We start from the raw sequence: 17,906 nt of genomic DNA, 5'->3' as shown, positions 1-17,906 counted from the left end.
GTCTGTTTTCCAATAGGTTTCCTTGAAGATGTGATTTACTTAAGGACCTTGAGATAGGAAAATTAGCCTGGATCATCCAGGTGGACTCAATCTAATCACATGGGTTTTTAAAATTGGAGAAACATTCGCTGCTGTGGTCAGAGGGAGACATGACTATGGTTGAATGATCAAAGAGATGAAACATTGCTGGCTTTGAAGATGGAGGGAGGGGTTGCAGACCAAGAAATATGTGCAGCCTGTAGAAGCTGGAAAACAGATTCACTCCTAGAGTCTTCAGAAAGGTATATTGCTGATAACTTGATTTTAACCCAATGAGACTCACGTTGAACTTCTAACCCACAGAGCTGTAAAAAATAAGTTTGTGTTGTTAAGACATCAAGTTTGTGATAATTCGTTATAGCAACCATATGTCAATTTGCAGCCTTTTATTTAGAATATGTGAGCAAGGGTTTGATGCTGCTTTCAACCTCCTCGCTCTTGAATCCCCCAAACCTTCTCCCCACTCTCCACCAGTGCACCAATGCCAGATTGAAGGGTTACTCATTACAATTTACACTGTAGTCTCTCATAGTTGTTTTTTTTTTCTGTGTCTTTCACTTCTCTAGTTAAATCATCATGTCCTTTACATTTTTACTCTTTTATCGGTGGGAACTTTGGAAAGATAGGCAGTGAGCAGGTATGGTCATCTGATATCTGGAATTAGAAGCATTATTCATGGACTTCTTATAAGTGAGAGACAATAAGTAGATTGTCTCTCACTTATAAGAAGCAAGGCAATGAGGATCCCGAGGACAGATTTGATTTCCTGTTGCTAGAAACAATCACAGCCCCAGATAAGAGGCTTCCTAATGTTAAAAAAAGGTCCCTATTGCCCCGAGGAAAGGCAGCGTGTTTCTCTCTTCTCATTTTCCCTAAAATTGATCTCCTGGTGTGATAGTTTCTCTTTTAGCCCCAGGGTCTACAGTGGGTGGAAAGAAAAGGCTTCTTTCAGAAGAACAGCTTTGCTGTTGCCACAATCAACACTACCTTGTTTTACAAGACTTGATTCATTCATGTAAAACTACTGGTAGCCTATCTGTGTCAGATTTCATGATCAAACAGCTCACATATCTTTTTTCCTTTTAGATGTTTTTCTTAGCTCTGTTCTGCTGGTGGTACTCTTTCTTGGATTCCAGGGTAAATGCAAATGTGTTTTTACTCTGTCCTCAGTTCCTTCAGAAATTATTTATGTTTTATTTTGCAATGCCTTCATCAATCCTCTCAGTTTTTTTCTGTAGATACTAAAGTCAATCAATGATGTCTTGATGATGTACTACCCAGAATTGGATGTAATACTCTGGTTATGTTCCCAGCAAATTGCAATGTTATTTTACTCTCTTATCTGAATATCGTATTATAATTTTTGTTGATCTAAATCCTCTGTATCTTTGTAATTCTGCTTGAAGAAGAAAAAGATAATCCTATTTTCTTTTCCTGGATGAGGGCTCTTGTTCTAGGTGTCAGGCCTCTGAGCCCAAGTTAAGCCATCATAACCCCTGTGTCTGGCACATATACATCCAGATGGCCTGGAGCAACTGAAGAACCACAAAATAAGTGAAACAGGCAGTTCCTGCCTTAACTGGTGACATTCCACTGCTGTGATTTGTTCCTGCTCCACCCTAACTGGTTGATTGAACTTGTGACATTCCTTCTCTTGGACAATGAGTCTCAGGAGCTCCCCACTAGAGCACCTTGTGACCCCCGCCCCTGCCTGCAAGAGAAAACCCCCATTAATTGTAATTTTCCACTACCTACCCAAATCCTATAAAACTGCCCCACCCCTATCTCCTTTGCTGACTCCTTTTTAGGACTCAGTCTGCCTGCACCCAGGTGATTAAAAAGTTTTATTGCTCATACAAAACCTGTTTGGCGGTCTCTTCACAGACGCGTGTAACACTAGACTTTTATTTTGTACATTTGATCTTATTTTTAATTTTACCAAAGTAGGTATCTCCACATCCTACCACATCCTCCTCTCAACCTGATGCTCACTGCAACAAGGTCATTTGAAGCTCAGCCAGAGAGTTGATTTAACTATTTTTGCTTAAAGAATGTCTCCACTGCTTTTATACAAAGATACTAAGGGACTCCAAAATCTGCTAGATTCATTGTGTGATCTTTATCTCTGTAAATTCCTTCTCTCTTTTATAGTCCTCATTTTTCATTGAGGCTAGGATTAATGTAATATAGTACAGAGGGCAACGTAGTACAGATTAGGGAAGAAAGAAACGTTCACTGGAAGTTTTTGACAGGTCTCCAAACAAGGAAAGCCCAGGTTTGCTTCTTGTAGGGAGTCTGTATTCTCGGTCCTGAATCTGGCCTCCAGAGGGTGATGTTGACAAGGGACAGATGGCTGTTTCCAATGATGATCAATACTTTCTGCTCAGCCCCTTTTTCCTGCAGCTGGCTTACTGAAGCACTGTCACTGGAGTTCTTTGAAGATGGGACAAATGGAGAGAATCAAAGATTGAAAAGCACTCAAGATTATCTCGGCAGTTCTTGTATTTTTACCAGAACAAGAGACTTGCTTAGCCCAACCTTCCTCACACTGGCTATTCTCAAGACCTGGGTTCCAGCCACTTTCTTACTGGCTCCGAGGAGAATTTCCAAAGAGACACCTGCAGTGTTTCCACAGCTCAGCTATGCTACTGTTGCTCATACCAGTGCTGGGGATGATTTTTACCCTGAGTGAGTAACATTCTATTATGGTCTCTAGTTCCACAGAAGTAACTGTTTTCTGATTCAAATCTTAGTAGAAATACTTTTCATAGACAAATCTGCACTGTTTTCACTGATATAACATTGATTTTTTCAGGAGATGCCAGAGCCCAGTCTGTAAGCCAGCATAACCACCATGTGATTCTCTCTAAAGGGGCCTCACTGGAGTTGGGATGCAACTATTCCTATGGTGGAACTGTTAATCTCTTCTGGTATGCCTAGCACCCTGGTCAAGACCTTCCGTTTCTCCTCAAGTACCTTTCAGGGGACCCATTGGTTAAAGACATCAAAGCCTTTGAGGCTGAATTTATGAAGAGTAGATTCTTCTTTAACCTGAGGAAACCCTCTGGGCAGTGGAGTGACACGGCTGAGTACTTCTGTGCCGTGAATGCCACAGTGTATGGGACTGCAAAGGGAGCTGAACACAAACTTCGTAAGGTGCTAGGGAGAATAACTGCCTCTGAAAGATTTTGGATTCTGACACAATAGAAACTGTGATGTTAGTTTTTTTTTAATGTATTTTTAACTTTTATGGATACATAGTAGGTGCATATGTTTATGGAGTACATGAGACATTTTGATACATGCATTCAATGTATAACAATGACGTCACGTAAAATGGGGTATCCATCCCCTGAAACATTTATCCTTTGTGTTACAAACAACCCAATCATACTCTTTTAGTTATTTAAAAACGTACAATTAATTATTATTGACTGTAGTTACCCTGTTGTACTATCAAATACTAGGTCTTATTCATTCTTTCTATTTTTTTGTACCCATTAAACATCCCTCCTCTGCCCCACCCTCCCACTATCCTTCCCAGCCTCTAGAAACCATCCATATGTTCTACTCTCTATCTCCATGAGTTTGATTGTTTTGATTTTTAAATCCCACAGATAAGTGAGAACATGCAATGTTTGTCTTTCTTGCCTGGCTTTTTTCACTTAGTGTAATGACCTCCAGTTCCATCCATGTTGTTGCTGTGAACCCAAAAGTATGTGAGACGGGTCTCAATCAGTTTAGAAAGATTATTTCCCAAGGTTAAGGACGCATCTGTGACACAGCCTCAAGAGGTCCTGACAACATGTGCCCAAGGTGGTTGTAGTACAGCTTACTTATATACAGTTTAGGGAAACATGATACATCCATCAACACATGTAAGATTTACAGTGGTTAGATCTGGAATGGCAGTACAGCTTGAAGGGGAGTTTCCAGATCACAGGTAGATTAAAAAATTTTCTGATTGGCAATTGTTTATCATCAATAGAAAGCAATGTCTGGGCTATAATTAGGGGTTGTGGAGACCAAAGTTTTGTCATACAGATGAAGCCTCCACGTAGCAGGCTTCAGAGAGAATAGATTGTAAATGTTCTTATCAGACTGAAAGTATGTGTTGATGTTAATGCCAGTAAGCGTTTCTTCAGTTCCAAAAGGGAAATTCAAAAGGGAGGGGAATATAATGAGGTATGTCCAATCACTCCTTCCCATCGTGGCCCAAACTATTTTTTCAGGTTAGCTTCGGAATGCCCTTGGCTGAGAGAAGGGGTCCATTCAGATGGTTGGAGGTCTGAGAATTTTGTTTTGGTTTATATTACAAATGACAGGATCTCATTGTTTTTTGAAGTCATGATGTTCTTATTCCACAGTATGGAGATGCTTAGGGACTTGCTGGGTGAGTGTGAAGCTGCTATATTTTAAATGGTTGAATATGGAAATTGTGACATGACACAGAGTTTTGCTTTTCGTTCACCATTTTATCTTTCAATATCCAGAACAACAGGTGAACTTCCTTTTGTAAGCATATCTTCTTCTTGCATACTTACTGCTCTCTCAACTTGGTAATTTTAAAGTAGTTTCCCTGGAGTCAGCACTCTGTGCTGATTATTTTCTCTCCTTTTTAAGTGCTTCATTTAGGAAGGAGGAGATTTATTAGGATGCTGAATGGCTTAGAACAATGGCGTGCTCATATAGAGTCTAGTAACCTTGTCAGGAAACCTGAAGAAAGGAGAGTGAATAACTCAAATTCTTTAGTAGTTTTTACAGAACTATTTTTTTTTTTTGTCAGACAGAGTTTTGCTCTTGTTGCCCAGGCTGGAGTGTTGCAATCTTGGCTTACTGCAACCTCCGCCTCCCAGGTTCAAGCGATTCTCCTGCCTCAGCCTCCCAAGTAGCTGGGATTACAGGCATGTGCAACCACGCCTGGCTAATTTTTTGTATTATTAGTAAAGAAGGGGTTTCTCTATGTTGGTCAGGCTGGTCTCGAACTCCTGACCTCAGGTGATCCACCCACCTTGGCCTCCCAAAGTGCCAGAATTACAGGCTCGAGCCACCGCGCCTGGCCCTAAAGAGCTATTAAGGAGGAACAAAATGCTAGGTCTGCTTGGCAAGTCCCATTTATTTTTTGTTTTTCCCACTTATAAAGACCAATTCTTATTCTTTTCATATCTTAAATTCTGCAAATCAACTTTATAAATCTTCAAAATTGGTGAAATAGTAACTTTTGCCAATTCTTCCAAATGATGTTATTTTAGTTTTTACTCTTATTCCAGTTTCATATGATTTTACAGTTGGTATATTAGAAATGAATTCTTATCTGTTTAACATTTTGATAATTAAGTACATGCAAAATTTAGCAATGTTTGGTCCCTGAAGACATTCTGATTAAGTATAGTAATGGGAATAAAAAGGTTGAAGGGCATGCGATAGATGTATGGCTTCCCCTGGCTAGGAAGAAAAAAATATACAAACACTTTTTAGCCTTCTTACTTGAAGCCTTCATGGTTAATAATGACTTGAAGAAAGGTAAAGAGAAAGAGGAGGAGGAGGGTTGGGCTTTTTTATTGTCTACTTCCTGATGCTGTCATGAGTAAGAAGAATAGGAATCTGAAGATATAGATAATAACAGTGGATTGTTTCCAATGATTTACCTAAGACAAAGGAGACACCAGTAGGGATCAGCATTATTTTTCAGGTCATAGTGATATGGCTATTTGTGGCATATACATTTGGAAGATTTCTGGAAACGAAGTAAGATGTATAAAATTATTGATAAGAAATATATACTTATTTAAAGGCTTGTTCAGATTATATTCTCTACTGTCCCCGAGAGACTGATGATCTTTATAAGACTTCAAAACACAGCTCAGTCCTGTGTTCCAGAATGACTGCAAGTGGGTACTTTATACACTGCATACGAGAAGGAGAAATGGCAATTTCTTTCAATTTCAAACTGAAGTTCAGTACCGAGGAAATATAACTGCTGGCACCAAGAACCTCAAGCACCTGGAAATGCATTTTCTGCTCTCGCACCAACAACCCTGTTTGAGACATCAGAGTAGTTTTATTTATATGATTGTTTTATAAATGTAAAGAATGTTATATAATATATATATTAAGGAGAAGGTAGAAATACTTAATTTCTAACACAATTATATTTGCCATATGAGCAGACTGTGCCATTTTAAAACAATATTATATTATTTCTATCTCTTGATATCAGTAAATACAGTTACACAGAAATACAAAGTTTCAAATTTTAAAAAATAAATAAAACATTACAAATAAAATTGTCATCTCTTTTATTTTCTCCTCAGTTTTAATGCCTTCATCCCTCTCTCAAAATAAACCTATTATGAACTTTTTTCTCTACTCCATGTTTTTATATTTCTAAACATAGATATTTTAAAACAATGTGTGGTGCTGTGTTTCGTGTTTTTAAAATTTATATGAATGCAATCCAATTGTATGTGTAATTATGAAATTTGATTTCTTCCCTAAAATATTTTTGAGATATAGAAACATTTATACATGTAGATATATTTCATTGCTCTTATTTGATGTATAGTATTCCATTTTATGAATATATTATATGTGCCTTTTGATGCACATTGGCTTGTGCAAGGCCATCAGCAGTGATAGTCTTAGACTCAGTTACACAATCAAGTTTACAAAGCTCAATAGGCCACATAGGTACTGGTTTCCTTCACATCCTAAGTGTTCTCAAGAGGAGTCCTTTCAGGTGTCTATACAGTTCTCAGATTATTGTTTTTGCAATGCCTCCCTCCCCTCCTCCCACATCAAGTGCTAAAGTGTGAGGAAATAAGACCCAACAGGCCATCCAGACTTAGAAACCCCATATCCCAAATAGAAACCAGTATCTCCTGTAACAGTTATAAAAGTCACTGCTCCAAAACTATGACATCTTAAAAAGTATTCACAGTCCATTTACAGTCCAGATGCAGTTTATCAATCAGGATCATTTTTACCATAACAATCTTACTTGGTAATACAGCTGACATTCTACCTTTATTGGATTTCCAGAGAAACGGAGATTAGAAAGTTAATCTAATTTTTTCATGTAGAAGGAGAAAGGATTTTGTTAATCCTTTATTCAATGAGTGTTTGTAATCTTGTATTATAAAAATTCTACAAGGAATACAATTATGTTTCCTTATATGTAGATACAGAATGTTTTATCTTATATACCCTGAAGTGGCATTTGCTGGGTTATAAGATTCACATCTTAAAAAATTTACTTGCAATTGCCAAATTGCTCTTGAAATACTCTTACCAATTTTTTCCCTCATTAGCAGCATAGAAGAACTCCTGTCTCTTTACACCCTTGTAAACACTTCTTATTTCTTATATAACATCCCACCCTCTCTATCTGTGTTTCCTGCATTTCTCAAATAAACTACTTACAGTCATTTTTCAAGATTTGCTTCTGGAAGAACCCAATGTAAGAGATTTGGTACAGAAGTGGTCATACAGAGCAAATACATAAATGAGATTTTGGAATTAAATTATTCAAGGCCAGAAGGTAACAAGGATGCCATTATTAGCAGTAGGTGCAGCAGTGATAAGTACTGAAAGATCATAGCATCATAATTATTAATTGTGGTGAATTGGCATGGGGTTCATGTGTAAGCTGTTGCAGTAGCTTATGTGATATACTTAGTGTTTGAGAAGTACTGTGATAATGGTAATTTTAAGTGCTGTGGAACTGGTTATTTACTGTCAGCTGCCATCAGGGAAGCGCAATAACAAAATGGAAGCAGCCGAGACCACTGTGTCTTTCACCATCTCTAATCAATGGTGATCTTTGGAAGATAATGGCTGCTTCCTATCTGCCTTTCAAATCTTGTGCAAATGCTCTTTTGTATTCAGAATTACAAAAAGAAGGGGATTCTGGGCACTGTATTTTCCAGTGCAGCCACATCAACAATAGAATAATCCAATATAGAAAGCCAAGAGCCAAGTTCAGTGATGGCTGCTTAGTTCACCGGTGAGCTCTATTGCACATTGTCAAATGTGCGTCTTTCTCGTCCCTTTAATATACTCTTTTGCTTTGCTAGGGAAGAAACCCAAACTACAATTCACACAAGCCCTTTCATTCATTTAGTTTTAATTCTACAAACAAGAGACATTTGGGAATAACATCGGGCAAGCAGAAAAGAAAGAGAAACCATGTTCTTCTGTAGGGGCTGTGTGCAGGCAGCCCAGATTACTAGTTGTGAGGACTTTGTTTGACTTCTGGGTTTCTTCCTAAGAATCACTCATTTTGGTGTCACAGGCAGCTGGATGATGCATCATACCTCAAAATTTCATGTAATCAGTCTTTCTCATCTTTGCTTCATTAGCCCTTCCAGTGGTTGTATGTCTAATTTTGTGTATTAAATCTTACTTTTTAAAAGAGTTTTAAAAATAACTTTTATTTTAGAAAGTTAATATGTGCGTCATAGAAAGCTGAAAAACACAAGAAGGAAAGAACAAAGTCATTCACCATCACAAGCACTTTATAGTTTGATGTGTCCTTCTGGGTCCTGTGTGTGTATATAGACAACATCCAATTTTACGTGTGATTGAAATCATACAGTATATATGATGCTTCTTCACACACCATGAATATTTACCAATTCAAAATCCCAAAGCTATATGAGCATTTTGATAACAAAGAATATACCACATCAACTCAATCTGTTAGAAAAGAAAGTAATCCTGCCTTTCTTGGGGACAAAAATTTCATAGAAGACAAAAATGGAAACAGGCCTCCAGGTAAAAGTACTGTCAGAGTTACAATTAAAATACCACATTCCCTTTAATGGTCAATTTAAAAAGAGATGTAAAGCAAGAGAGTACACTAAGTATAATGTTTCTAAGAGAATTCATTTTCAGATTTGTACTATTAAAATATTAGCAAGAACATATGCTTTCATTGCATTACTTAGTGTATTCCTATAGTACAGCCAAAAGAGATGCACATACATCAATAGCTATTATCAAAATGTAAATATAAACATATCTGCATACACCTCTCCCTTTATACTTCCTTCTGCCCTTCAGCTGCCAATCTACTGAACACATCCTGATATATACACTGCTCAGAGGTGGTTTAACAACAATTCCATGTCCAAGGTGCATCTTTTCTATCAAGTATAGAAAATATATTTACAAACTGCTAATCCATCAGCTCTTTTTCTCTCATAAATCACATTGTCACCTCAGGGCCTCCTATAAAGCCTGTGAAGTTGCAAAATAAAGACTGAACTTTATCCACACAAGCACAGGCAAGTTTTCACAAAACTACATTAACCTATATAATCTAAAAGTCAAATTTCCAGATATGGAAATATTAGCAAAGAGTCCTTCCCTCCATCCTTCCTCTTCTTTCTCTTCCTCTTCTCTCACCATTCTAGTGACTAAGTACCAGATTACATCCAGCTCCAAGAGACGGATTAACAAAGGTCACTGCCAGTAGATAGGCCTTCTTAAAAATCAACAAAAGGACATTTATAAAGGGGTTATTTTACCACCTCTACCTTTAACATACTTTGGGCATTAGGACTTGTTTATCTTTTAATATACAGCAATATTAACAAAAACACATACAGAAAAATGGTTAGACGATCTGAACTAATCCAACTCACAGGCACAAAACTTCTCTCTGCATACTTCCTCTTCCCCCTATCTCCAACCATACAATGAAAAGTCAGCATACTCTCCAAGACATCAAGTTTAACAATTCCATTCCCCAAATGCAACTACTCCGGTGAAATCGCAAAAAATACTCAAATAGTGTTACTTTAGCCTTCTTAATGTACATACTTTAACATATGTTATGTACACTTTGAAATATCCAGAAAGACTAGATGTTCAAATAAGAACTTAAGTTTTCCATTATACACAGAGTAACATTGAATTAACTACTAATACTATAATGTGATAGAGTTAGTTTACTAACTCTATACCTTTGTCATACACTGGTGACCTCTTTAGTATCTAGAAAGACTAGCTATAAATTAGGATTAATTTGTCCTTTACATACACTACATACACAGATAAGGAAAACAAAATGCACAGAAGTAAGAGACAATGGCTAAACTTGCCTCATTGTAAGCACATCGCCACAGAGCTCTTTACACTTCCTTCTCCTCCCAGGAGCCAGCACACAAACATAATGTGCTCCAGCTCCCAATCAACATTTCACATGAATTTTAAGAAACAGATATTTTTAAAATGTGTTTTTTTCTACCTCTACTTTTAATGTCTATGAAGCACTTTAGAACATCAAGAAAGGCAAGATAGGCCAGGCATGGTGGCTCATGCCTGTAATCCCAGCACTTTGGGGGGCCGAGGCGGGTGGATCACCTGAGGTCAGGAGTTCAAGACCAGCTTGGCCAACATGGTGAAACCCCATCTGTACTAAAAATACAAAACAACTGGCATGGTGGTGGGTGCCTGTAATCCCAGCTACTTGGGAGGCTGGAGCAGGAGAATGGGCTTGAACCTGGGAGGCATGGAGATTGCGTGAGCTGGAAATTGTGCTTATCATTGCACTCTAGCCTGGCTATAACAGTGAGAGACTCCATCCCCAAACACAAACAAAACACTTCCAAAAAACACACCAAAAACAGAAAAGCTAGATATATACAGAACAGAGGCCTTAGAAATAACGCCCACACATCTACAACCATCTGATCTTTGACAAACCTGACAAAAACAAGCAATGGGGAAAGGATCTCATTTAATAAATGGTGCTGGGAGAACTGCCTAGCCATATGCAGAAAAACTGGAACTAAACCCCTTCCTTACACCTACGCTATACAAAATTAACTCAAGATGGATTAAAGACTTAAATGTAAAACCTAAAACCATAAAAACCCTAGAAGAAAACCTAGGCAATACCTTTCAGGACACAGGCACGGACAAAGACTACACGACTAAAACATCAAAAGTGATGGCAACAAAAGCCAAAATTGACAAACGGGATCTAATTAAACTAAAGAGCTTCTGCACAGCAAAAGAAACTATCATCAGAGTGAACAGGCAACCTACAGAATGGGAGAAAATCTTTGCAATTTACCTGTCTGACAAAGGGCTAATATCCAGAATCTACAAAAAACTCAAACAAATTTACAAGAAAAAAACAACCGCATCAAAAAGTGGGGGAAGGGTATGAATAGACATTTCTCCAAAGAAGACATTTATGCCACCAACAAACATGAAAAAAAATCTCATCATCACTGGTCATTAGAGAAATGCAAATCAAAACCACGAGATAACATCTCACGCCAGTTAGATTGGCGATCGTTAAAAAGTCAGGAAACAACAGGTGCTGGAGAGGATGTGGAGAAATAGGAACCCTTTTACGCTGTTGGTGGGAGTGTAAATTAGTTCAACCATTGTGGAAGACCGTGTGGCGATTCCTCAGGGATCTAGAACCAGTAATACCATTTGACCAGTATGTTTATTGCAGCACTGTTCACAATAGCAAAGACTTGGAACCAACCAAAATGCCCATCAATGATAGACTGGATAAAGAAAATGTGGCACATATACACCATGGAATACCACGCAGCCATAAAAAAGGATGAGTTCATGTCTTTTGCAGGGACATAAATGAAGCTAGAAACCATCATTCTCAGCAAACTAACAAAGGAACAGAAAAGCAAACACCGCATGTTCTCATTCATAAGTGCGAGTTGAACAATGAGAACACATAGACACAGGGAAGGGAATATCATACACCAGGGCCTGTTGGGGAAGGGGACCTGAGATAGGTAGCATTAGGAGAAATACCTAATATAGATGATGGGTTGATAGATGCAGCAAACCACTGTGGAACATGTATACCTATGTAACAAACCTGTACATTCTGCACATGTACCTCACACCTTGGGCGCACAATGAATAAATAAAATAAATAAAATAAAAAGAAAAGACAAGATATTTCCAAAAATTCTAGCACTGTCAACAATATATACAGCAGTGAGGAATAAAATGCACCAAAACAGTGGTTATAATATGAAAATGTCTCCTAAGCATGACCAGTCTGGAATAGAACCTTCTCCTCATTCTCACTGCCTTCTGCTCCATGGCCTCTAACCCACTGAATGAACGTGGTGGTGTGTTGCTCCTGGGGTCACTTCTAGAGCTGGTCTAACAGCTTTCGTTTCAAAGAGTCATTTCCAGAAGGCGTTTGCTTTCTACGATTTTTTAAAAGAACAAATGGGCATTTACAAGACATGTGATTTTATTTATTTATTTATTTATTTATTTGAGATGGAGTTTCACTCTTGTTGCCCAGGCTGAAGTGCAATGGCGTGATCTTGGCTCACAGCAACCTCTGCGTCTTGGGTTCAAGCAATTCTCCTGCCTCAGCCTCTCAAGTAGCTGGGATTACAAGCATGTGCCACCATGCCCAGCTAATTTTGTATTTTCAGTAGAGATGGGGTTTCCCCATGTTGGTCAGGCTGGTCTCGGACTCTGGACCTCAGGTGATCTACCTGCCTTGGCCTCCCAAAGTGCTGGGATTACAGGTGTGAGCCACCGCACTCGGCTGACATGTGATTTTCTAACTATATTATACGTCAGCAACCTCTTTAAATCTAGAATGGCTAGGGGGAGCAAAAATTTCTTTTTGAAAGGTTGAGGGAAAAGTTGAGAGTAGCTTTTTCATATTATTTACCTGGGCCTTCTGTGAAGGCCAGTAAATCCTCCCAAATGGTGGTAGGCATTTCCAATCCACTAAATGTGGCATGCAATTTCTCTCTTTGGATATCAAGGTTTGGTTGAACAAAGAGCAACCACCCAATGGCCTACTAACCACTCCACCTGTCCTTGTGGGGGCTCTGCTCACCTTCCAGGCCCTTTTAGGCCTTTGTCCATCATTTCTGGTGGTTTTGGGAAGAGGTAAGGTCTTGTCTAACTGGGACAAAGTGGCTAGCCCGGGACCTGCATCTGTGCAACTCCATGGCGTAATGAAGTTCCTGAGCTTGTGTCTCTAGGCCTGCCTTCTTGGGTTCTTCCAACTATTGCAGCCCTCAGCGCCTTCTGGCGGCTGCCATTCTTCTCCCTCTGCCACATCCATTTCCTCCCAAAGGCACGGTGTCCGCAGCAGCTCGGTGAGGTCTTCGCCAAGGCTCGGGAGGATTTCTAGAGGGTTCTAAAGTGCTTTATAGCCCAGCGAGGTCTGGGCTCAGAGTGGCTGCTGCCATCAGCTCACTGAAGTGGGGAGGGAAAGAGGTTCGCAGGGCCGCAGCTCATCCTCCTCGCGGTGCGCTGCTTCTCACCACATTATCTGCCTGACTCTAAATGTCTTTCTACTGAACATTTTTGGATTGTTTTATGAGGAGATCGAAGACCACGTGGTGGCCATCAAGCAGATCATCCAGAGGCAAAACTCCTTATCTGAGGAATTCAGAAGTAGTTATTAATCAACGTCCCTATTATCAAAAGCAGGTGTGTAGTACCAGGCTCCTTTCCCAAAAATGTGTAAGTAACTAGAATTTCTATACATCTCTGGAATGTGTGTATATTGAAACCTATTGCGCAGCCCTTGCTGACATCAAGGCACCAAAATGTCTACAAATGTAATCATTTATCCTGACCTAGGGGGCTAATATGGTCCAAATTACCCTTAAGCTCCTGCTTTAAGGTTCATAAATGCTCCTAAGGAAAAATCCACCGTGGCTTGCTCAGTCCGCTCTTGCTGAAGTGCCCTGCTGCACTCCTCTGCACCTTTGTTTCTAATAAAGCTTTCCTTTTCAAACCCACACTGCTGTGGGTAAATTCTTCTTATTACCATGAGCCAATCACTTTCTGTTGCCGTGGTGCTGACACCTAGCCCAGCATTTCTGTTTGCCAGACTGATTTTTGACTGATAACACATCTGTGTAAATTCAAGTCCTTGAAACAGAGCTTCTGAGGCTTGAAGTCAGACCATTTGAATACAGCTGTTATCAGTTGGGAATTTGCTTAAGTATTTTTTTCATTGATTACACACTTCTACTGTATTTCACTCAAATCTACTGCTACAGTTCCTCTATGACATTCATCTCCTTATGAAATCATGGTGATATGGCCTGGACCTGTGTCCCCACCCAAATCTCATGTTCAATTGTAATTCTCAGCATTGGAGGTGGGGCCTGGTGGGAGGTGGTTGGATCACTGGGGTGGACCTTTCATGAATGGTTTAGCACCATTCCCTTGGTTCTGTTCTTGAAATAATGAGTGAGTTCTTGTGAGATCTGGTTGTTTAAAAGTGTGTGGCACCTTCCCGCACTCTCTCTCGCTCCTGTTTTTGCCATGTAAGATGCCGTGCTTCAGCTTTGCCTTTCACCATGATTGGAAGCTTCCCAAGGCTCCCAGAAGCAGAAGCCTCTATGCTTCTTGTACAGTCTGCAGAACCGTGAGTCCATTAAACCTCCTTTCTTTATAAATTATCCAGTCTCAGATATCTCTTTCTAGCAACGCCACAATAGACTAATACACCAGGTGTGGAAAACAGATTCCCTCAAAAGAATGGAGGGTGGTTACAATACTAAGGACAAGGTTTCCTTGGAAAAAGTAAAGAAATTTAGGGACAGTGAAACTGCTCACTCTATATTTCTGCTTAGACTTCAGGCAGAGTCAGTTAGATGAATGGGCCAAAACAACCAGGAAAAGGAGGAAGATGCAGCTTGATCACAGAGATCTGACACAAGGTAAGAGGGAAAAGGAGGGGAGCCTTTGTATAGACCCAAATAATACTCACATCTAAATTTGCTTCCCACGTTTAGAGTTTGTTAATATTTACACCTTGCTGCAGGACCATGTAACTGCTGTTTCTGAATTCATGGAGAATGAACGTTTCAGGAAGCACAATGGAAGGCTTCCAGGTTCAAAGATAAATGTTAGTGGGCTGACCGATAAGCGGCATCCTTCTTATCAAGTTTGTCCTGGGAACATCCAGAGATTTTTATTATAAGTTGACTAGACAAGAATAGTGAGAGTAAACAGCATTTGTTTTAGCTACTGTGACTTCAGTACTACTGTGAAAGGAGAATCTGTGAAGACTGGAGTTTTTTTTCCTCATGCTGATCCCAGAAGTGCTTCACTGATACCTTGTCTGTCTGCTTAGGTCAGTGTTCTCAAAGATTATTTTGGAAATGTGTATAACACTGGCTGTATCACAAACACCTGAGGAGATTTTTAACTTCCAGGACCTTGATTCTGAACATTTTGATTCTGTAAGTGAACAGATCTCCAAATCTGTATTTTAAAGATGACCACCAACTAACTCTTGCATGAAGAGAAGTGTCATCCTTGCTATGATTCTATACATCAGCAGACGTGTTTCTACCAATCCTGGAAGCTGAGATGGAGCTTATTCTTTAGTCTTTTGAGGCAAATCCAAATTATTTAAGCATCTTATCCTGCGGTAAAAATAACTATTGGTCAATAGTATTGGTGGATGGACATAGGTAGAGGGTATATAATCAAGGCTAAATGTCCATTAAAAGTTTAATATCACAACATTTTGCCTCATGCACATAGGCCAGTCACATTATCTGGGAATCATTTCTTCTCCTACAGGAGAAGAAAGTGATGCCAGATAATTTTATAGGGATTCAATGACTTTAATTACTATATTTTTCATTACTAAGAGTTATATGTTCTTTACTTTTTAATCAATATACATATACAAGATAGAATTTCATTTTTTCTTTGAAAAGAATTTATTGTGTTTCTGTAATTGATGCCTTAAATGTGAAGCAATATGATATTTCAAGTAGTAGCAATTCCTTAACCAAAGACCATTCATTTGTTCATGCATTTGTGTATTTAAGAAGTATTTCCTAACCACCTGCTGAGTGTATGACATTGTACTAGGTATGGGAATACAGTAGTGAAAAAAAACTTGTCTCTGTCATCTCAAATAATCTACTAATAATTAAACATGTGCTACTGACATTCTTCTGGTTTTACCCTAAAAACCTGCTTATATGATATTTTAGTGGATCATGGGGTGGGCAAAGATGGCTACATAAGAAAAAGTAAAATGAATTATTCTCAGAAGTGTCATGGTATGAAAAGAACTTGCAAGTCAGACAGTGTGCTGTAAGAAATAGGATTATAAAAAAGACCAACTATTCTTTAGATATACTAAGAACTATCAGACAGCTAACAGGTGTCTTAGAAAAAAAAAAAAAAAAAGCCAGAAGTGAAGATACAGGATGGACTTTTGAGAGAACAGTCAACAATCTTTTGAATTTAGGATCTTGCCCACAAGGGGGTGCATCTTCCTAACACATTCACATTTCCTGCTGATACTCATCCCTTCAGTGTGACCTTAACCTTTCCTCACACTAAGAAGACAAGACCCAAGGACACCAGAGGGTCTAAAAATGAACTCTTTTCCAGGATCAGTGATTGCACTATTCTTAATGTTTGGTAAGTAAAATGGCACTTAAAACTTAGAATCTTTTGTTCCATTATGTTGATGTAATCTGTAACCACAGTTTTCTCTGAGGGGTACAGCTCAGATCATGTCTAAGGTAACTTGGTATAACTTATTTTTTTTTTTCAGGGGGAATCAATGGAGATTCAGTGGTCCAGACAGAAGGCCAAGTGCTCCTCTCTGAAGGGGATTCCCTGGTTGTGAACTGCTCCTATGAAAGCACACAGTACCCTTCCCTTTTCTGGTATGTCCAATATCCTGGAGAAGGTCCACAGCTCCTCCTGAAAGCCATGAAGGACAATGACAAGGAAAGCAACAAAGGTTTTGAAGCCACATACCGTAAAGAAACCACTTCTTTCCACTTGAAGAAAGACTCAGTTCAAGAGTCAGACTCAGCTGTGTACTTCTGTGCTCTGAGTGACACAGTGACAGGGACTGCAGGGGAAGCTGAGCACAAACTCTGAGCAGCATGAGGGGCCCAGCTGCTGAGTGTCAGCCACTGTGATCCACTCGGGTTAGGGACCAGGAACTACTCTACTATTGTTGTTGCCCACCACTCAGCCCAGGCACTCTTAGTGTGAAAGCCATCTAAATAAACTCTAAAACACGATACAATAACTAAAAGTAGAAATGCCTCACAGCAGATACTTTAACAATGAGAGTGAAAACAGAATGACACCATAGTTCTTTAACCTTGTTTGAAATTTGTGTTTTAAAAAGTATAAAATCTCGAGGTAAATGAAATGGTCTAGCTGTTCATCCTTGTATAGAAAGTAGCCTCCTGACCTTGTCTTAGGCCATCCAAGAAAATAGTATGTTTACAGACACAGATGTGACAGATGAGTTTGCAAATGCTTAATATGTACCTGAATGGGGTATACATTCAGCTGGGGCAAGATGGGATGATTTCTTAGGAAAGCTTCTGCCCAAGAAATAATAGGTTCTTAAAGAAAAAAAGAATTATAAATGGAAGAAATCAAATTTTTCTTGTTTGCAGATGATATGATTTTATATTTGGAAAAACCTAAAGACTCCACAAAAAAACCTTAGAACTAAAAATTCAGTAAAGTTGCAAGATACAGAGTCAACATACAAAAAATCAGTAGTGTTTCTACATGTCAACAGTAAACAATCTGAAAAAGAAATAAAAAAGTAATCCTATTTACAATAGCCACCAATGAAATTAAATAACTAGGGATTAACTTAATCGAAGAAGTGAAGATCTCTATAATAAAAGGTATAAAACACTGATGAAAGAAATTGAAGAGGATACCTAAAAAATACTCCATGTTCATGGACTGTAAGTATTAATATTGATAAAATATCCATACTACCCCAAACAGTCTACAGATTCAGTACAATCCCTATCAAAATACCAATGACATTCTTCACAGAAATAGAAAAAAAATCCTAAAATTTATATAGA

The 17,906-nt window shown here is 38.8% G+C and overlaps 1 gene segment (V, D, J or C); it reads left to right on the top strand.

The window, feature by feature from the left end:
* Nucleotides 1-14,673: 14,673 nt before the first annotated feature.
* Nucleotides 14,674-17,153, top strand: LOC116275950. The segment is given in 2 exon segments: nucleotides 15,492-16,473; nucleotides 16,610-17,152. Coding segments are annotated over 2 exon segments (381 nt in total).
* Nucleotides 17,154-17,906: the final 753 nt, after the last annotated feature.

This window comes from Papio anubis, chromosome 7 (assembly GCF_008728515.1).
Source record: "Papio anubis isolate 15944 chromosome 7, Panubis1.0, whole genome shotgun sequence".
Classification (NCBI taxonomy): domain Eukaryota; kingdom Metazoa; phylum Chordata; class Mammalia; order Primates; family Cercopithecidae; genus Papio; species Papio anubis.
This window is presented reverse-complemented; position numbering and strand designations above follow the sequence as displayed.